The sequence below is a fragment of the Thunnus thynnus genome, chromosome 20 (genome assembly GCF_963924715.1).
Source record: "Thunnus thynnus chromosome 20, fThuThy2.1, whole genome shotgun sequence".
NCBI lineage: Eukaryota > Metazoa > Chordata > Actinopteri > Scombriformes > Scombridae > Thunnus > Thunnus thynnus.
Window position 1 is genome coordinate 26478281 of NC_089536.1, and position 22482 is coordinate 26500762.

At 41.1% G+C, this 22482-nt stretch overlaps 1 protein-coding gene across 3 annotated transcripts in view; it reads left to right on the forward strand.

Moving 5' to 3' along the window:
• Nucleotides 1-22482, forward strand: part of jmjd1cb (jumonji domain containing 1Cb) — a 131840-nt gene that overhangs the window by 69074 nt on the left and 40284 nt on the right. For 2 of the 3 annotated variants that reach the window (XM_067576750.1, XM_067576751.1), the window contains exon 3: nucleotides 15191-15304. In XM_067576750.1, coding sequence (XP_067432851.1) covers nucleotides 15191-15304 — 114 coding nt within the window. Of the gene's footprint in view, nucleotides 1-4780; nucleotides 5060-15190; nucleotides 15305-22482 lie in introns of those variants that run through there. The other variant, XM_067576752.1, reaches the window with a different exon arrangement.

The window sequence follows — 22482 nt, forward strand, 5'->3', positions numbered from 1 at the left end:
TTGGCTCTGTTTAGTGCGACCACTGACCATGTTCTTGTATATAATGGAAGTCATCTGTCTTTACTAGAATTCCAATGTAGCTGTAACACTGACCAACATTTAGTGGTTTACTGTGGAAGCATCATGGCCAAATCAGGCTCCAGCTTGAGGCTTTTTTCTTCCAGGAAAGAGCAACTGTGCTGCACCATAATGTTCTTCTGAAGCACCTTCTTTCTACTTCCAGAATAATATAACGGACTTGAAATAACATTGATATTAGCATGATAACTTCACGTGTTCACATGTGCAGTGCCTGTGGTCATACATTTTGGAATGCGTGCCAATCTTCTCAACAGACGCTCACAGACATTGGCAGATGATAAAATGTCTTCAGGTGAAGGTGATATTTTAACATTTTGTCTGCATTTTCTGGGTTTGAAACTTCAGTCGTTCAAACGTTTAGAGGTTTGACTAAAGGATGACAAAGAAAGCTGAGAAAATCGATGGATAGATAGACAGTCAGTGATATAGAGAGTGAGAGTGTTATATCTTTCTTTGACTTCTCTTTTCCTGGCTACAGACCGCTCAAGTCCTGCTAGGTTACCTAGCAACAGTGGCCCACTTTGTCAAATGAAATACAGCACACACTCACGAATAGATATCAGCAGGCATCCTGTTATCTGGTCACTGTACTGGCTCTGTTTATGATGACAGGAGAACAAAGGAGTGTGTGTGTGTGTATGCGTGTGTGTGTGTCATCACATGCGGCTCTCTCTTTTGAAAGTTGTTTCTCTAAACTGTGGCCACCATTGTACTTTATCTACAGCACAGCCTGCCTTCCACTCTGCTGCTGTCTGTGTAGCTGTGGAGGACATCTACAGACACACACTCACTCAAACAGTCTGGAGCGTGTGCCTTGCTCATGGGATTGTTAGCCAGCCAGAGAGGAAACCAGTCAACTGTGTGAGATGTAGATTCTGTGGAAATTGGGTCAATAAAAATGACAACCCCCCCCCCTCACCCTCCCCACCTTCTCCTGTCTGTCCCTGTTTCTCTCCCCCTGAGCAGATGGAGCTGGGCTAGTGTAATCTCCTGCCTCCTGTGGATCTGTGTGTGCATGTGTAATTATAGCTTACCTTTATTGCAGCAGCGGCTGCAGAAGAAGATTTGTCTCCGTGCACAGAGGAAGTTCAGCTTCTCACTCTGACAAACACAAGCAGCAGAGTTGTGTGTCTTGCTTTTATTCACTCATTTAGTTCACACTTGTTTAAGACCTGCATTTATTAAAAGTCAGTGTAGAAAAATCTACCACAAGCACTGCACACACGTATTCCACACATGTAGCTGTTTGAAATGGTCAAAGGGGTTAATGATGAAGCAGCCAGTGTGTTGTATGTTCTCATTGTTAGTCAGTGGTACAGGATTTAATGGCATGTGTGTGTGTGTATAACTGTAGCTTTATCCCTATATCAGTGTGGCAGATGGACTGCAGGATATTACTGCGTGTGTGTGTGTGTGTGTGTGTGTGTGTGTGTGTGTGTACTGTTACAGTAACAGAGTGTAAATCTGCAGAGCATTGGACAGATTAATCAGAGCTGGTTTGTGGTCAGCTGATTGGTTCAAAGTTGACAGTTTAGGGTGTGTGTGTGTGTGTGTGTGTGTGTGTACTGTTACAGTAACAGAGTGTAAATCTGCAGAGCATTGGACAGATTAATCAGAGCTGGTTTGTGGTCAGCTGATTGGTTCAAAGTTGACAGTTTAGGGTGTGTGTGTGTGTGTGTGTGTGTGTGTGTGTGTGTGTGTGTGTGTGTATTTACCAGGTTTTCCTCATGTTGTGGGGATTCGCCTCCCTTATGGGACAAAACGAAAGACCCCTTATCATAAATCATGAATTTTAGGGTGAAGAGTTAAGGTTAATTTAGGGTTATATTAAGGTAGTGGTTATGTTTAGGGTTAGGATAAGTCTCCAGGAAATGAATGTAAGTAAGTGTCATGTCCTCTGAAGTGATGGAAGCATGACTGTGTGTGTTCACTGGGGCAGTGAAAACTGTGATGCAAATGATTTATTGATGTCTCCTTGTGTTCTTCAGTAGTCTTGTTGTCTTCATTTGTCCTTGTGTGAATGACGCAACCTCCCTGAATGTTACTGTAAATGTTTCACCAAGCTCAGGCTCATGCTGAAGTTTCCCCAGTAGAAAACCTGAACCAACAAAACTCTGGATGTTTGACAAAAGGTCAAACAAGAGTTTTCCTTTACTTATAAGGCATACTAGTCAGGACCTGCATTGGTCAGCATCTCAGAATCACTCAGAGGAGCTAAAAATACTCTGACCTCAGAAGGACATGACAAGTAATCATGCAGCTTCCTACATCTCTTTGCAGTCATTTCAACCTGACAACCTTTGACATGTCATACAGACAGGAGATAGCTGGGATCGAAGAGAAAGGAATGCTGTAAATGCTAGTTTGTTGAAAGTTTTATGTAACTGCAGTTGTCAGAAACTTCTGATAACAATCTGAGCCTCTCAGGAGCAGAAACAAGCACTTTTAGTGGACATACATTGACAGGGTGCTATTGTCTGATTATACTGCAGCCTGTTTCACAGCTGCAGGCTGAAACACTCTCAATACTGCACCAATTTCAAAAATTGTTGACCCCATTAGTCACTTAGACACACAAAGATGGGAAAACAGGGTCCAGGTCTCCCTTTAACACCAGACCTGTTCTCTACTAAATGAAGTGATCCAACAGTCTGGATCTGCTGCATAGTATATTGATATAGAAATCACTGTATAGATACACTATAGTAGTGCTTTAACTTTTATATGATATTTCAAATGCTATTCAAAAATGTAAAGATCTGTCTCAGGTCAAAGGTCACAGTCCATAAGCACAACAGGCCATGACTGGTCCTCCAGCAGGGGACAGGTCTTGTTGTCTTATCAGTAAAGCACTGCTGGTAGGTTCACTAGCATGAAGGAAGTGGAGGGACCCAGCACATTTATGACACCAAAACATCTGACACGTCAAGTGTAGAAGAATTTTTGGATTCAACATCATAAATAGAAAAATAGAAAATGAAGGTGAGGCGGTTTTAGGCAAGGTAAGTTTATTTGTACAGCACATTTACACAACAAGGCAGTTCAAAGTGCTTTACATAGAGCATCAAATGCATCAAGACAGAATGTAAAAGCAACACAAGTAAAAAGACATAAAAACAATTAAAAAGTGTTACATTTGGAAATAAAAAAGAAGCTAAAAAGGGAATAAGACAGATAAAACAAGAGAATAAGAGTGAGAGTGCAGTGTAAAATATTAACCTTAATGTGGTTTAATGAAAGGCAAACAGGAAAGTCTTCAGCTGTGATTTCAAAGAACTGAGAGTCGCAGCAGATCTACAGTTTTCTTGGAGTTTGTTCCAGATATGTGGAGCATAAAAACTGAGTGCTGCTTCACCATGTTTAGTTTTGACTCTGGGGACAGAAAGCAGACCTGTCCCAGATCACATGACAGGTCTGGATGCTTCATAATGTAGCAGCAGATCAGAAAGCATTCAGTGCTTTATAAACCAACAGCAAGATCTTAAAGTCTGTTTTTTTAAAGGTACTGAGACGTTTTACATTTAAGTTAAATACCCTCAACAGTATTAAACATAGAAACACAGGCCTCTCCTGGATCAATCACAAAATCATGTTTATGTCCTGTAATTGAGCGGACGGCTAGGAATACTACAAATCCTCAGGAGCCTGGGCCCCCGCTGCTGGGAAGAAGAAGCCAGTAAGAGCTGTGAATTCAAAACGCTTCCTTGTTGCAGTAGTAAACAAAACACAGCACCATAGTTAGTGAATTCACTCAAAAGTGAATCACTTTGTAGATTGTAGTATCAGTTTTCTCAACATCATAATATTTATCTTCTGCTTGCTTTCACCGACACACACGTGACAGAACTTGAAGCTCTGTGACCAGATGTTTTCTGTCAAAGTGCACCTGGGAAGTTATTTATACAATCTTGTACCCAAGCAGATATTTTCTAACACAGTTGTTCATCTTTTGTACTGATGAATTAACTGGGGAAGTTTCATGCTGCCGACATAATGTAACATTGTCTGTTGGAAAAAGGAAAAAGGAAATGTACTTCCGGAACCAGGGGCAGCAGAAATGTCTCCTCCCACTTCACAACTCTGTCAGTGAGTCAGCAGACACATTGTGAATGAACATAACATCATTTCTACAACATAGTTTAGGATTAGACGACGTGGGTTGTGTGTGAATTACTGCGAACAAACGACATTTACACCTCCATGAACATGTGATTTCCTGATCCAGATACAGATGGCATGTTCAACTCTGCATCTCCTTTAGAGCCCAGCTCGGTGAGTCAAGATACCTGTAAGTCCTTTCCCTTATTGCTAAGTTCTCTCAATACAGATCTATTTGTGTTAGTGTTTGTAAAGAAAGGACTGTCAATAAAGCTGAATTGAACAGAGGGGATGGGAGGGGGGGGAGTGGTAGAGACACAGATTGATATATAGAGAGAGAGCTGAGAGGCAGTGAGAGAAAGTGAAAGAGAGAGAGCAAGTCAGAGAGCGTGGCGAGTAAGAGTGAGCGGGCCTGCGTCTCTCTCACACACACACACACACACACACACACACACACACACACACACACACACACACACACACACACACACACACAGAGAGAGAGAGGGAGGGAGGGGGGAGTATGTGTCGGCCGGCCCTGCCTCCGTCCCTCCCTCCCTCCCTCCCTCTCTCTCTCTCTCCCTCCTTGCGTCAGCAGCAGTTAAAATGTCGGCTGTGTAGCTCGTCCTCTGCTCTGCTTTCTCTGCCTCTTGGCCATCTGTCTTTTCTTACCACAAGAGGAAACCACACTCTCTCTCACTCTTTCTCTCTCTCTCTCTCTCTCTCTCCCCCTCTCTCTCTGCCTTTTATACCCTCGTCATTCTTTCTTTTCTTTCTTCCTGTCTCTCCCCCTTGCTCTGCGGATCAAAGCTAGTTTTGTCAAGTGTTTTTTCTTCAGAGCCTTTTGCTCCTTGACGTTGTTTGGAGACGGTGGAGAGAGGTAAGGTTACAGTTTTATTTCCTCTGCTGTTGCTCATACTTTCTTTTAAAGAGTCATCGCTGTTTTCATTTAAAAGCAAAGTTGAGTTTGACCCGTATGACTGAATGGAATAGATTGAAGTACGCCGCCTGGGAACTGTGTAGGTTTCCCAGAATAGAATGTATGGTCATTCTCATCTGCTCTATCCTACATGTCGACATGTAGTAGTTGAGTGTATAGCCTGTAGTTCTCTGAAGATGCTGTTACCATTGTAATTTAGCTGCTTCTTATAAATACATACCTACTACACAAAAAAAGTCATAATCCTCCTCACAGCTTTGTCACATTCTAGTCTGTAATCATTTGTAGCGTTTGTAGAGCGGATGGTGATGACATTAAAGCAAGTTGTTAATCCCAGAAAGAAATGAAACTTGATCAACACAGACATCATGTAGAAAATTATTATAGTGATTGTAGATTCCAGTATATTTATTTTCCCCAAATTCACTGTTTGCTTTATTTCAGTGGGGTTATTTTTCTGTGATAGAGATTTTTCCATTACTCTCTACCGTATTAATTGCAAAGTTTCCATCCTAATGTAGCGCAAATTTTAACCAACTTCCCAGAAAATCAGCAGAAGAGAATGGTTATGTGAATATTAGGAGTTGCTTTTTAACAGTTTTTAATTCATTTCCTAATTGGTTACCATGTAACCATTGCAGAAGAAGAGTAGATGATGTCAGTAAAACTATGATAGAAATATGACATTTCTATTTGATTCATGTGTTCATTTTGAGGAAGGTTCCAGTCTCCTCACAGATCTAATGTTTTCAGCTGTTCAGTGACGTTAAAGTCACATGATTCACGTACATCATTTATGTCACTAAGTCTATTTGCATCGCAGTTCGTCATAAAACTTTTTTGATTGTCACAACCTGGCTCTGAAGTCATGACAAAAGAGAGGGAGACGCAGGCTGAAAGCAAATCATCAGTCATTTATTTATGATGTCGGGTGGCTGAAAACAAAAAAAACCAAGGCGCGGGGAAGAAGAGAGCCTCTTAGCCAGAAAGGCGAGGTCTTCTAGTGTACGATCAACACTCCAGGTAGCCGCTGCATTATAGAAACAAAAGCCAGCGCACCATCACAGTGATATTTCAAGTCTTTTTTCCCCCAAATTGTCAGTATTTCCACTCAGGTTTTTAATCAAAAATGTGCATGAAAATAGATGGATGGAAACAAACTTAATGGAAACACAAGCAACACAATCTTTCACAAAGTCTGTTATTGAATCACAAGCCTACGCTGCACTTTGTGAGTATGTTTTAATGAGCAGCTGTGACCTCTCAGCTTCACTGAGTTAAGATAGTCATTCATTTCATGTATCCCAGGACATGGTGAGCTTGCAGATCATCTGATTAATAATCACATCGGGCCTTCTGGAATGTGCTTCACATTGATGTCTATTTCACTGTCAGATATGTGTGTCTACTGGCTCTGTGGCTTTGACACCTGCATGGCTAACATATGTTAGCTCCAAATGTCACATCATTTCATAATATATGTCTAGTTTGTGTTTCATACCCCAGAGTCCAAAAGCCCTTCTCAGTTCAGAGTTTCCACTAGTGTATTGCGAGTCTGGCAGCCCGCCAGGCCTGAGCGTTCAGGATTTTTGAAGATGTTGTATAAATTGCAGTTACAGCGGGGCAGCTTGGTTGGAAAACTACCTACTGTAGCCTGTAAGTTAAGGACAGAAAGTTTTGTTTGCAGTTGTGTTGAAGAGCAGTTTGAAGCACCACTCATGTTTAGTTGCAGTGTGCAGGCTAATGGCTAACGGTAAACTAGCGGAGTGAGTGAGTGAGTGGGCGAGGGAGAATGAGGGAGCAGCGGTGTGGCTGCTATCAGGGCAGACAGAGATGTGCTGATCAGCACAGAGCTGGATGTAATGTAGCTCTACATGTATATTATGATCCACATTTTGCAATAAAAATAAATGATGCAGTCCAGGGTTTTTCCTGGCTCAGGATGGGCCTTAAGCAGGGTGACTACACACATCAGCAAGCATCATCAGTCCACTTACAGGAAAGACAATGAGTCTGTGTTACCTTGTTTGACAGAAATGGATGCAATTTCCTGTTATTTCTGACCATTTGATGAAGAAAAAATGTCTATTATGCTTGAGTAAATGAGATCCCAATGAATAAAACTGGTTTAAAAAATCATTTTATTACAACATTAGAAGGGGTGGAGGGAGAGAGGTGTTGGAAACTTACCTCACAGGTGATCTGATTGAAAGCTTTCTTCCAAAAAGTCACAATGTCCAGAGTTCATATACTCCGGTTTAGATGAGGTGTGCAAGAGGCAGGATATGACACAAAAAGTACACTGCAGATGTAATTCAGTGTTCTTCAGATTTTCACTAGAAATGAAACAGCTTTTATTTTATGAGAAATCACAGGAAGTCCTTTGTCATACTAGTGCTTAGCTGGCTTATCCAGCAGCAGACACATGTGTAAAATATGGTGTCTGTGGATGAGAGGAGAGTTGACTACTGGAAGTCAAAGACATCATATTTAGGTTTATGTTCTGCTCCTTCAACAGCTGTTTGATAAATTGCTATTAAACACATTTGGAGAGGATTTGAATTACTATTTTTATTTCAGTTGTTATCATTTTGGCGCAGGTGATTTTCCTTTTGGCGCAGGCTAAAACCTCTGTGGGGGGCGCCAAAAATTCCTCCATGCAGGAAAAACCCTGCAGTACTCTGAGCAAAGCAGTTCCTGAATTTTGTGTAGATACCAGTGTTTCCCCTAGGTTGACTGAAACTCAGGACAAAAAACCCTTAAGTGAACATGGTCAGGTTAGGTTAACCCATTGTTGCTAACTTCAGGGCTAACCCCTTCACTTGTCCAGCAGCTGGGGAAACAGCAGACTTTTCTTTGTGTTGAGAAGCTGCAGCATTTATTAACTGACACACTGTAGTCTGTACATTTACTGCTCCGCTCACATTCACCATCACTTTACTGCCGCTCGCTCTCTCCACTCACACACATCACGCACTGCCCTATTCCTTAATGGAGCTACACTACCAAGAGTTTCCCAGGCAACCACACAGAGGTTGACTCACATTACAGAACAGTGCTGCACAGAGTCTCCCAAACACTATTGATTTCCAAAGGAATGGATATCTGGTATTATTTTTGGCAGTAAAAAAAGCCTGCCAGGCATGTACAATTATAGAGGAAACACTGGAGACATTTTGCTGATAGTAGTGACACAAGTGAGCTGCAATTTATTCCATATAGCTATGAAATGTGCCCAGCATTCCAAGGCTGTACATTAATGTAAGATTCAGTGGCCAACCAGGACTTTTTTCAAGTTATTTGTAGAGTGCAAAAACAACAGTGTCAGATTGTTTGTGAGACTCTGCCATATGTGTTGAATAAGTTACTTATTTATAGCAACACATTACATTGGCATGTTTTCACATGTCCAGTCAGCCTCTAGCACAGACTTCATGTAGGGCCCTATGGAATCTGTGTTCTAGCTTTTTTAAATTCTCAATTGTGCGATTTCATCTGGGATTCTGTTATCACAGAAACTAAACACAGAGGCTGCCAGCCCCCATCAAAAGATTCCTGCCACCAGGACTAACTACTTTTCTGGGGGAAACTCTACTGTTGAAATGACATTTCTCATATCCTAGCAGTAGACAAAATGAAAGATAAAAATCAACAAAGCAATGATTTTTTACTACCAGTGGTCTAGCTGTAGGTTATATTGTGTTATATTGTGTTTCCTGCTGATGACCAGCATCTGTTTGTCATTTAGAATCCTCTCTCAGCTTGTGACCTTAGCTTCTCTTTGTTGATGCATGTTGAGTTAGTCCAGACTGCTCCTCACACATTATTTATGACTAAAACATTTTCAGTTTTGGAGCTAGTTGACTCGTCTCCTCTGCAGCTCAGTGTTGTCTCATGTTATAAAAAGCTGCATGTGTTGACTGGAAAACCTCATTAACACCTGACTAATGCTACTATTTGTTTCCTATGTAACAGGACCTTCATTTCTAGTGTTTGTCATTAGGATGAAGGTCAGAATGAAGTGAAGTTTTATTATTGTTTTGTCTGCCTCCACTCTAGGATGCAGGTTGTCACTAAACCAAATGCTGTGTTGCACCACTGAGCTGCCAGCTGTAGTAGCAGTGTGGGATACGTCTCCAGATGCTGCTTGCTTCCCTGTAGAGTAGACACACGTAAAGGTGGCTAAGTGGTTTCCCTTTGTGCCACTAAACACACCTGTTTGACGGAGGGACTAGCAGAGACACAAGCACGTTTCTATTCATCCTCCTCTGGTGAAATATAATGTCAGCCTTTGAAACAGTGCCTCGGTGCAACACTGACTGTGTGTAAATGATAAATTATTAATAATACTTAGTGAAGTATTGCACTTTTTAGTTTTAACAACCCCACATTTGATCAAAATGATATTGATCCAGAGTGAACGCTGAGTGTTACAGCCTCACGCTGGCTAGAGAGTCTGACTACTAGTTTTAGTTGTAAATGGTTACCAAGACAAAATGCTGTTTAGACACACTGTGCTGAATGACAGTATGTCAGGTTTTACAGCCAATATATGCATAGATTCACTAACTGTATGTGTGAGAGAGAGAGACAGAGAGAACACCTGTGTTTTGACAATTCTGCTCATTTACCATTAAAGCAATAAGCAGATTAGAGCACAACGTGTGTGTGTGTGTGTGTGTGTGTGTGTGTGTGTGTGTGTGTGTGTGTGTGTGTGTGTGTGTGTGTGTGTGTGTGTGTGTGTGTGTGTGTGTGTGTGTGTGTGACCCACTTAGAGAACACTGCTCATCACTGCAGCACCACTCTGCAACACATCCTACCATTTTGGGGAATTTTTCGCTGCTCATGGGAAAAAATACATAAAATGTCAAATGTCCCAAAAAAATGTCTGGAATTTTTTTTTTTTTTTTTTGACATAAGCACATCTGTCTTAATCCTGAAAGTGAAAGTGTTCCTGCAACATCTGGCAACTGCAAGCAGGGAACCAAGTAAGGTCCAAACATTATGTTGTGTTAACACTCTTGTGCCAGCCATGTCTCTGTCATAAAAAGAATCAAAAGAATAGATCACGGAGATACAAAGACAGGACAGTTGACATCATATGTAAACTCATTTCATCGGTTTCAAAAAGAAGGAAGCTTTTTGAATAAGGTTCGTCTGATACTCATTCAAATCTACACTGTAACGGGTGTCAAACTCATGTCAATGCTCTATAAATGTGTCAACACCACCCTACATCACAGCCCTCCTCCTGACCTGGTTTGAACTCCAGTCTGACGCATTGATTGAAGCACACACATGGGGAAGCAGAAGAGGGAGAGTGCATATGACAGCAGAAGGAGAGATGTGAAACCTTCATTCCTAATTATTCAGTGGAAATCTGTGGTTTATCAGTGATGTATATGTGACTATGCTGCCTACTGCGTCATATGCACATTTCCTCTATGACAAAAGTATAAGAAGTGACAAATGACAGTTTGTGTTTAGGTGTCCATATTTTCATAACTGAAGCTGTGTATGTGGTTTTTTCGTTTCCTCATTAGATTTCTAAAATTAACATCGAAGCTCTCTGGTTGTTCTTGGGGTTTTTTTTTTGAGTGTGAGAGAGAGAGATCACACAATCACACTTGAACATCACACCACAAACACAAACGTACGTGCGCACACACTCTCTCACATACAATACGTTTAAAATTACCCAACAAAGCCGACTTGTCCCCAACACAACACTAGACGTTTGTTCCCATGTAGAAAGAGCTTTTTACAGACAGTATGGCTACCGCTGCATCATGCATCTCTAGGTCATCAACACAACTCTGTCACAGGAGGATGAATGTTGCTCATTCTCAGTCATGCCATGAGCAGCTGATTATTGCTTCATTGTAAAGCAATACAGGCAGTGTAGTAAATGATTTGCCATAAAAATCAATAGCACAGATTGTGTCATGTCAGCGCTCTGACCTTTTTAATAGTTGCTTATAAGTTTTTTTTCTCAGGTTTTCCGTGACAAACTGGATTATCAGATTCAGAAAATCCAGCTTTGTGAGCAGCTCTTCTTCTTCTGCTGCTGTTCTCTCTGTCCTACTTGCTAACTTTGCTGTAGCTCCTCTGCTCTGTTTTTTTACTTGCTCTAACCACTGCTACTCTCCATTGAAGTCCATTGAAGCTTCTTCAATGACATACTGTAACAGCCAAAATGTACATAGAGGTGCGTTAATCACATAACATTCCCAATACATGTTTGCATATGAGATGACAGCAAGCATCCCATGTCCTTCTCTTAATTTGTCAAAGTCAGTTCAGCTTGTTTAGTTAGCATGACCGTTAAATCCATTTATGTTGCCATAAAGAGAAGGAGAATCATAGACAAAAGAAAAGACAGATGGTGATATTACTACAATCTGCTAATCTAGGGAAATAAAACCAAATTAATTAAACAAAATGTCTTCAAATACCCTCAGATACATCCGGTCTGATTTATAACTATAACTCTCCCTCTCTGTCTCTCTCTCTCTCTGACCTTCATCAGAGAACGGCCTCCTGGATGTGTGTGTGTGTTTTTATAGCCTCTCCAGGTCACTTAGTGATGCATGAGCTACATCATCCCCTCTTCATCTCCTTTACATTCTGCTGCTCCTCTCCTCATCAATTATTCACTACGCACTCACACACACTCACACACACATTCACCCAGGACAGCAGAGGATGTGTGGTGTGTTTATGAAGACTTCTCTGCTTTCACAGAATGGCATTTTCTCATATCTGTCTGTTTAGATGTTATTACTGCCTGGGAGCTTGTGTGTGTGTGTGTGTAAATAGGCTGTGCCATAATATCCTTACCTCTCCTGCCTTAGTGTGTGTTTATTTGTGCATATGTCCCCTTGCTTGAATGTCTGCTGTGTATTGACAGTAAGTGAATCTCTCCTGCTGCCTGTCTGGAAATATGCAGTGACAGAATGCTTTTTCCTGGCACACCGTGGCAGATGTGACCCAATTGCGGTTGAGTGGGATGTGTGTGTCTGTGTGTGTGTGTGTGTGTGTGGACGAGTCATTTTAGAGGGGATGGGGAAACTGTCGTGTCCTTTCAGTTTGAGAAAAAGAGGAATCAGAGTGGGGATCCACAGACGGAAGCTGTGGGTGTTAAAAAATTTTGGAATCATGAATCATCCTGTTCAGAGAGTACAAAAATGATTCCCTCTCTCTAAACTCACTGAGTCTGACCAAAATGTGATAGTAATTCTCTGCACACAGCGTTTGTACCGTATCATACAAAAGTGTTTTCAAATGTCTTGGATCCAGTTGTTAGAAGAGGTGTTGTCTTCCCACCATCTCCTGACAGATGAATGAAGAACAGGTTTAGCAGTACTGGTCTGCCTATTATCTGCTTCACTAAACATAGCTGGCCTTTATCTACCTAAAATAACTTCCTGCCCCACTCTTATTTGTAGTTGAAGTTGTGTCTGTCTTCAGCTTTCATGAGTCAGAAAAAGGCTGGTTTTGACAGTTTGGTTGTTGAAGTGTTCCTTACAGATTGACCAAAAACAAACACAATCCAAAGATGTAAATCAGATGACTGACAGAAGATCCAAAGCTATGACTACTCAATGTAAACAAACAACACTTATGTTTACATTGAGTGTTACTCACCAGAACACATTGTGTGAATCCATGCCTTTCCTTTCTCATAAACATTTTCAAGCATGATTTTTTTTTAAGTGTTTTAAATCCTGCATTTACATCCATATTTACTCGCCTGCTGTCTTCTTCTTCACGGCCTTTGCTAAGGCAGCACTGTGTTTCCTGGTGCATTACAACCATAGGAACAGTGTTCACAGGGCAGCACACAATGATCCAGCCATGCCATGGATCATCATTGAAAATCATAGTGAATAACACTCTGTGTACACAGAGTTGAGTCATTCTCTTTCCCCAACGTTTGTCATGCATCTTTTCCACACAGCTTTACCAGCTTACTGTGCCCTCAGTTGTTGTCATGGTAACAAGCATACTTCATGCATACAACAAACCTCGCCAAGGTCCAATTATGCATCTACATTGGCTCTACTCTACACCAGGGCTGGTAGTGGTGCTAACTCCTTCCCATCATGCATCTGTAATGAATCCAGGCTGTAACAGCAGTGTATTCAGTGTAAAGACAGGGATGACAGAAGGCTGGCTTGGAGACTCTGTGCACTGTTGAATTCAGTTTCTAAACAGTTAAAGACCATAAGCTGTTTTCATTAAGAAGTGAGAATATTCCTTGGAATGGTCCACTCTTAGATGATCATTAACATGTGTGTTTTGACTGCTCTCCCCTCACTGTGTGTGTTCACATGCTGATCAGGTGGACCATCCCAGTCATGTGATACCACGTATCTTGGTTTTGAGAAACCTTGATATACTACTTGGACTGCTCAAATACAGAAAAGGATACTGCGGCATGTAAACACCTGATCCAGGTTTCTAATCACTGACATTAACAGTGTACTGATGGCCAACATGCTGACATTAAAGTGAAAGCCTAATGAATGTTGTTTCTTGTCTATTGAGGTGACTCAGCAGGTACAGAAGTAAACAACCCTGCTGCCATGATTCAGCAGATTATCTTCAGTAACATCTTTTTTTACATCCAGTGCCTACATTTTTTAAACTTCTTACTGTCTATAAAATCTGCATTGCTAAGGTTAAGATAAGATGTTGCTAATAAACTACAGTTCAGGCATCTAGAACACTTGGTTAAGGTTTGGGAAAGATGATAGTTACAGTTAATAAAAAGGCAAACGTTTATTGCAGGTCTGTGATACAAACTTCATTCTCCTGCATGAAAGTGTGAAGCACTACGTAACCACCCGCCATCCTGATCTCCACACCTCCACACCTTTACACTCCACCTTGTTCCATAAAGCTACATGTACTGCACTGGCTGTAAATCTTGGGGTGCTGATGTGTTCGATATGAATTCCTTGAAAACTGGGCCGGAAATGAATGATTTAATGGATGTGAAGGAGTTAAAAACAAACCTGCGTAATGTTAGATTAATGCATATCATGCATATGACTGACGCCGGTGTGCATGTGTCAGTGTGGTGTCTTAATTATGCTCCAGAATCTAAGCATCACTGGTCAAGACTGCAGAGGTGGAGAAAAGTGACTTTTGCACTTTACAGTTGTTATCAACAATTTCCAAAATAGTGTGCAGCAGTGTGGTCTGTGCTGCTGGCAGCACGCAGCCACTGCAGGCTGGAAATGTGATATCTATAGACAGACAGAAATAGAGCTGCAGACACACACACTATCATGTTTTGCTTGCACACACAATGTGCTACTGCCTCCTTTGGGTGTGAGGGGAGGTCATAGTGATCATGTTTCTCACCTCTAATCTCTCATCTCTCCATCAGACTGACCTTGTTATGTAACCATAAATCACAGCAGCACCAACCCTCCACTACACAACACTAGCTGCAAACATCCCGCTGCAGTGGCTGCAGGAGTGTAACTACAGTAACAACAGTACATTCATGACAATACACACAGATATGAAGAGGAAATGTGGAAGCTAGTGCAGTAACAGTTGAGCTCAGGCCGCAGGCTGACAGACATCATCTGTGTGTGTGTGTGTGTGTGTGCGTAAAAGAGGCAACATCAAAGTGGAGTGTACTGCCTTTGAACTGTCAGACTTCCTCTACTCATTAATTTATTCATCACTCCGGAGCTCTCTTTCTATCCTCTGCTCTCTGTCTCTTTCTCTCTGCTTCTCTTCATCACGTCGCCACTTGTGCTTTTTCCTCCCTCTAATCTTTTCTATTGCTCTGCCTTTATTCTTCTGCTTCCTCTGCCTCAAATCTCTGACATTTGGTGTCACAATGTTTTGTCATTGAGAACTGCAGAGCCAAAATGCATTATACATGTATTGTTTATTACATATTTATACTAGAGTTGATTCATTTTACAAAACAACTCACCAAATGTGATTGTGATGTGATCAGATTCCTCACAGAAACAAGTTGCCTCACTGATTTGAACTGATTGTGTAACTGTAGTTGTTGACCATGTTGTGTGTCTCTGTTTGCAGGCGTTTAAGCCAGTGGTGGGGAAGAGCTTGTTGTCGTCAGTAACAGCAGTGGAATTCTTGTTAGACCGACAGCTGGACTTCCTGTCTGACCATTCAGCCTACCAACCATACCAGGTAATAAATACACTCCCACTCATAAATACACCAAATGACCCCTCAGGCTGGTGAATTAGCTCACCACACTGTACCTCCTCTACTCACACAGTGCCATATATCTATAACAAACAGTGGCAAAGGTGAAAGTGCTGAAGCTCAGTTTAATGATTGAAACCAGTTAAACATTATTTGAAACCACATTCTCATAAGAGATGAGATCCTACATTTCCCATAATGCAGCCAATAATAGCATCTTTTCGTTAGACCCTCCCTGCCTGGTAAATGTCCACATATTTTCTGTTGTACATTTGTTGTCACTAAGCCCAGGAGTCAGACTTGACAGAAGATTGAAGTTTTGGTGCAATAGAATAGTGAGATGAACAATAATTTGCAGAGAGATTGAAGTTCATCTCATTTACCAACCCATCTATAGTAAGATTAGATGAGTTTTAGTGAAGCAAAGAGGGAAACCATGAATTGGAACTTAAAGGGAACTTTACATAATCCATCACCTCAATTCACTCTGTAAACAGTTGATACTGCAGCAATATCAGTCAATTATTTCATCTGCTTTTATAGCATGATAGGAGCTTTCATTTTGCATTATCAGCACTATTCTAACATTGTGATAAGCTATGGATACTTATGGCACCAGTTATTGCTGATTTTATCAAATATGCTTGTGTAGTAATGAGCTATTTTGAAATGTTTCTGTTAATTTGCAGAGAAAAGATGAGAGTTAACTTGACTGTGTACATGTTGTGTGTGTGTGTTGGAAAAGGTGAGCCTCTGTGCATTTTGTTTGTTGTTTGATCTGCTGTCTATAAAATGATGTTTAATCCATTGATTACATAGAGTTTGATTTTAAGGAGAAATATGGCTAAAAGCTTTAGATATAAAGAAAAGGAAGGATACACAGTGTTTCTTGCATCAGCTTCACTATCATGAGCATGTGAAAGTATGGAATGAGGAGTTTTCACAGTGACAGGACTATGGCTCATTAAAGCAGAGATGCAGCAGCAGTGTTGATTTGAGATGAGCCTTGGCTGTGCTGTCTCATAACACTGCTTTTAATTGCACAGCAGATGATCTTGATGTGAATAAAAGGTTTCTGTTAAAAAAAAAAAAAAAGAACTATGAATATGTTATCTGTTGGCAGGTGTACACATTATAACTGGATCTCATTTCCTAATGAAGAATTAGTCATTCACAATTAGGTCTAGGCTGGATACTGCAGCCTTGGAGTGCTGTTGTGTCTCCAGCTCAGCCAGGGCTGGGCGTTGTGTTCCATATGTATGTGACACTGCCAGGGTTTAATGTGAATATAAAGCCAACACGTGCAGCCCACAGTCTGTCTTCTCACTGATTTTACACATGACTGCTCACAACTGACTCATAAATTACATCCACATCAACACACTTTATACTGACTGATACACACAGTAGATAATGTAGCTTTACAATTGGCAGTAATTCACAGGGATGTATACTTGTGTGGCTGTGTGTTTGATGCGAGTGTGTAATTGTGTGTATGCGTGTCAATGCTCTGCAGCTGAACACAGCTTGTTGTATTGTGCTGGCTGGAACACTGTGTTCCACTCAGTGTCAACCAGACGGGAAGAGTGTGCACCACACTCTCTCCATCAGTCATCAGTTTGTGCTCAAGACAAGTCCAAGAGAGAATCTCTTATTTTTATTTTTTATTTTTTTCTCTTTTGCTCGCAACCAATCAGAAGTCAGAACCCCTGTTGCCGTGTCCTCTGTTGACCCATTTTGAAACTGTGTAGCAGGTTTCCTGGCTGTCTATCCACTCTAGCCAGTGCACTGACTCTGTCATGGTCAGCTACCACAAATGTTCCACAGTCTGTAAACTCATAGGATGAACATTGCATCCTGGTGCCAGAAAACATTTCTGATATTCCCCCAGCTTGATTGTATGAAGCGTGAGCTTTGTTTGTTCTCTGCATGCCTTATTTGATGATGGTGCCTCAGGTGAGCTACTGTTTTCTGCTTCCTGTCTTTGTTGGCACCGGTTCTCAGCAGAGTTAACACTATACCGATCTGTTCCACTCATCTGTTTTGTGTTGCACTTCATCAACAGCTCTATATGTTTGAGTTTCTTGTGTATATGCAGCCACTCTGAGTTTCCTCCTTTCTCCCATTTTTCTGTCCCACTTTAGATACCAAAACAAGCAGCGTGATGTGTGCAGCTACTTGTCTGACATAATGATTTAGTCAAGTATCACAGATGTAGCCTTCCTAGTCGTAGCATGAAGACATATTTAAACCTTATGATTGTAGCCAGAATGAAATTTCACATCAGTGTCTTTTATTTTACATGCATGTACATTATTGCAGTTCTGCTGGCAAAATGGCGTATTAACTAGCAACTTCTATATAAAGCAAGTCATTACTAGTCATAATGTAGTACATGTAAAAGGCTCTGCAGCAAACGTGAACATGTGTGTGCTTCACTGTATTTTGCAGGGCTATGTTATAGCCTAGTCTGATGCAGGATAGTGTCTGCATGGTCCCCAGTGTCCTGTCCTATTTACCATAGAAGGCAGACACACTCACACACACGTGCACACAGCTCATATCTGTGACACTGACAGCCTGTAGACTTGTCTCCCCATGGTGCCTGCATGACCTGGCCTTATAACTGTGTACAATATAATGTTCACTTTTGCTTTGCACTGGCTTCCTGTCTTTTGCTTTCCATGTTGGATATTTACCAGACAAGGCCAGTGACATTTATTTGGATTAAGTCAGATTCCATATAGTTTCATACGTTGTTGTGTTAGTATTGCTCCTTCAAACACACTACTCAACCACTTCATGTTGCTAGACTGCACAACCAGAACACACACACACTCACACTCCTACACTTTCCCATTCCTCCATAGCAGCAGAGACTACAGCCATCTGAAGTGAAGGAAAGTGGGAGCCTCACTCTCTTCCTGGCACTACTGACTGCAGAGAACTCACGCACACACACACACACACTCTCACACTTGCACTCACAGATTCCTCTATTCTTAAATCACCCATGCCCACACAGAGCTGCCTATTCTTCTGGAGACCTTTGAACCCCACAGAGCAGTAAAAACAGTCCCACTCTCTCTCTCTCTCTCTCTTTCTCTCACACACACACACACATGCACACACACACACACACAGAGCACTGAAGCCATGGCCACTCCCCTCTCTGTTTTTCCAGTTGGACAGGAAGACCGGAGGGAGGAAGAGGAGGGAGGGAGAGGGAAGGAGGGGGCTACAATCTGTTTGGCATAAACTGTACAATGAAGTCACTGTTTAGTGGGCCAGCCCAGCCTGCTGCTCAAGTGTATGTGTGTGTGTGTGTGTGTGTGTGTGTGTGTGTGTGTCTGTTGCTAGAAAGTTATGGTGTGTGTTGAGACTGAGGGACAGGAGGTGGAGAATACAAACTGTTAGTGCTGACTCAAGAGTTTGACCAAACCTCACACACACACACACACACACACACACACACACACACACACTCTCAGTTGAGTAACAGAGCAGTGTTTCCAAAGTACTGTGTGGATACCATCAGACCAACAGCGTAACTGATGAAAGTCAAAGCTCTTAACACATTTCATCATGTGGTCACATCAGCTGCTGATTGCTAGCCTCATTATAAAAAGTGTACAAATGAAAACATCATCTTCAGAAGCCTTCAGGCTCCAGATGAGTTATTGTAGTGGTTTTCTCTCTGGCTGGAGTGGATGAATGGATGATCTGCAGCTACTTCAAAGACAAAGCTCCTCACCTACACTGATTCATCAAAAAATAAACTAACAAATGAGCACTTGTTTTGTGTTCATATGTATTTGATTGTCGTTGACACTGTGTCTTTGAGGTGTTGATTTATCCATATAATAGAGGCAGTTAAACACCACCACAAACCCGACCCATAGTTTGATCAGCAGAGTCGTGCTGATTCATTCACAGTGAATCAGTGGCCTCAAGCAAATGAAGGAAGTCAACGGTCTGTGAACATGTGACATAATGATGGCTTTCAGCTGTTACATTATAATGTATTGTTTGCTCAACACTTTTTAGAAGAGTAAAAGAGGACACGTCTGTGTATTCTATGTTGTTCTTACTAGCAACAAACCCCATGTGTAGATCCAAACCAACAATGAACTGATTTACTAACTAGTATCTTATTCCTCTGTGCTGTAGACCTCCATTGTTGCCCCCAAAACTATTAAAAACACATCAGTGAGTCACACTGTTGCACTGGGTGACATGTTCCTTCATTACCATGAACACACACACCCTGCAGTTTATTTTTACACAATCCCACACACACCGTGCTGCTGCCAGAAATACTCACCAGAGCACCAAATGTGGACTCATCCGCTGCTGAAAATAGTCCCCAATAAATGTACTATTTCCTCCTGGTTGAGTAACTTTTGCTAAAAAACCACAGTGACCAGCTGTTATATGACATGACTGAGCTTTTTTAAAAAAAAAATAGAACTATATGTTTGTGAGGCATTTTTAAAGATTTATGTCTCCAGTGGTAACCAATGGGCTTGGAGCTGAGAGCCACAGACAGAACGGGAATGTTGGTTTTATGTGGGATTTGTTGACAATATGAGAAATGTAGAATCTAGTATATTTCCAGCTAAATCTTTTAAAGGTTTCATAAAGCTGAGTGATACTGATTGACTGATGCTTTAATCTAGTTGTGCTTCATGGAAGGTTTAGTTTAGTTAGTTAGCTTTAGTTCCAGTGAAACAGAAGGTAGAGCATCTTCATCCTCTTTAATGTGACATGTTTCAGAGTGAGACAGTAGGTTGGTGGGGTGTCAGTTTGAGAGGAATTTGATCAAATTGCGTTGTGAGATCAGGAGGCAGAGGATGAGAGACAGTTGAATAAAATAGATCAGAACCACACACACGTTATTTTTATACTTTTCTTTAGTCAAAGTTTACACTGTTAATTAGCTGCATCTGCAAAGTGGCAGTATTTCTACTTGACTTTGATTTCTACTTCTCTGAGAAGTTAAAGCCAAGAGGGGGAGGAGTGCAGTGAGTTTGAGTGGGAGGGAAGCAGCTGCTACACACACACACACACACACACACACACACACACACACACACACACACACTCCTAATACTGTTCAGCTGACAGTCCTGCCTCAGTGGAACTTTATGGCTTTATGCCCTGCAGTGCTCTCTCACTCTCTCTCTCTCATTCTCTCTCTTTCCTCACCCTGCCCCTCCTCCCTGCTATCACATGCTTCTATATTCATTCAAGTGTCACGTTACTTTGACATCTCATGTGCTTACACATACACACGCCCACATCAACACCTGTGGTGTCAGAGCGCTCTGTTGCTAGATACAGAGGTATTGCCTTACATGTTGTTGGTAGCTTTCTGCCCACCTACAATAGACTTCTCATGTTAGCAGGTGACAGTTGAAATGACATCTGTCAGATGTAGATAACTCATAGCAAATGTTTGTACCGTTGAGATTTGAATAAATATGGTTTCTTAGAGACAGAAACACCACTCTCTTATTCAAATGAAAGGAAGTGGACTGAGTCGTCTTGTGGTTCACCTAAAACCTCAATCATTCTTAGGAAATCATCCAGCTGACTGTATTATTTAAGAAGTTGTCATGTATCATTGCCTTTGACATTGTCAGCAAAGGTTCACCAGTAATTAGTCTCTGTCATCAGTAGTGGCTGTCATTAGTAAATCTAACGCTGATTAAATATGAAGATTTTTTTATAACAGTTGAGGCTGAAAATGATGGCGGCAAAATGTTGTAAATGGACCTTGAGTTAACATTATCTAGCAAAAAAATCTCACAAATAAATGTGAGATGTATTGATCCAAGTAGATAATGAAGTAGATATCTATTGCTTGATCTTTACCACAGTTTTTAAGTTATGAATAATAATAATAATAATGAAACAGAATTGTACTCTACTGCTTACATAGTCAAAATGGTAATGAATTAATAATAGCAATGAGCAGAAAGGTGTAGGCTGAAGCTGTTGCTACCCTCTCACAATACATTTACAACTGCTCTGTAAATCTGGACAACAACCTCTTCTAAAATTAACTCTGGACATAGTGTTGTATCCACAGTATCTGAAGCGGACACTAGGCCTCCGCTACAGTGTATCAAATAAATATGGATACTGTTTTCCACCGTGTACTCCTCATACCTGAGAGAAAACATACATATGTCCATCGTTCATATTCAATCACTGAGCAACAATATGATCATCAGTGCTGTGAAAATAATAACATTAAAAACTCTCCCGCGGTTTGTTCCCTCCTGCTTCAGCCTCAGCATCTCCATGGCAACGAGCAGTTTCCCTGAATCAAAGGGTGTTAGAAGTCTTTAACAAGCCATCTGTCTTTGTCTCTTATATGTGAATGTGTGTCATATTTGTTGTTATGTTACTAATTATCTGGTGCACAAGATGTCCTCGTGTAACATCGCCGCCCTCGTGCTCACAGCAGAGCTTGAAAAATAGTCTTGAGTCACAGAAACAATCAGAGGGAAATGTTGAATACAATCATTAAAGCTGATGTTCATAATGTGTTTTAATGAGTAGATCATGAAGCACTGTAAAGCAAGAAGTCTTATTTATCCTTGAAAGGCTCTCTCTATAGACTTGACATTTGCTCCTGGTTGACAAAGCCATTAGTGTGTTCAGAAGACAGCAGAGCAGCACAGACAGGGGTCAGACTTTGATAGCTGGCATATCTTTTAAGTTTGTAGCTTCCATAACGACTCCATCAGTTTGAACGCCATCTCACTTACCTGTTGCCACTGCACAGAGAGGCATATAAACTGCAACTTTATATGCAGTTTTTATTGTAAAAAAAAAAAAAAAAGCAACAAATCCAATGTGTCTGTAGGTCTGGAAAACAAATGTTTTTGTAAGCAGATGACCAGTTCATTACCTCTACATTACACATCTGGCTACACATGAGGCTGAGTGAGAGGTTTGGTTCCCTTTTAATGGTCCCTTTTTAAAATGTTCAGATGGTGTCACGGACTCTATTTAGGGCTGGATGATAGGAGATATATGTATACATTTGTCAATTGTCAGAGAATTGACCATGCCATTAATATCCTGATAGCTTATGCTTTAATATCTCTGGGTATATGAGGCCATTGTAGGAAATATTGCAGATCAAT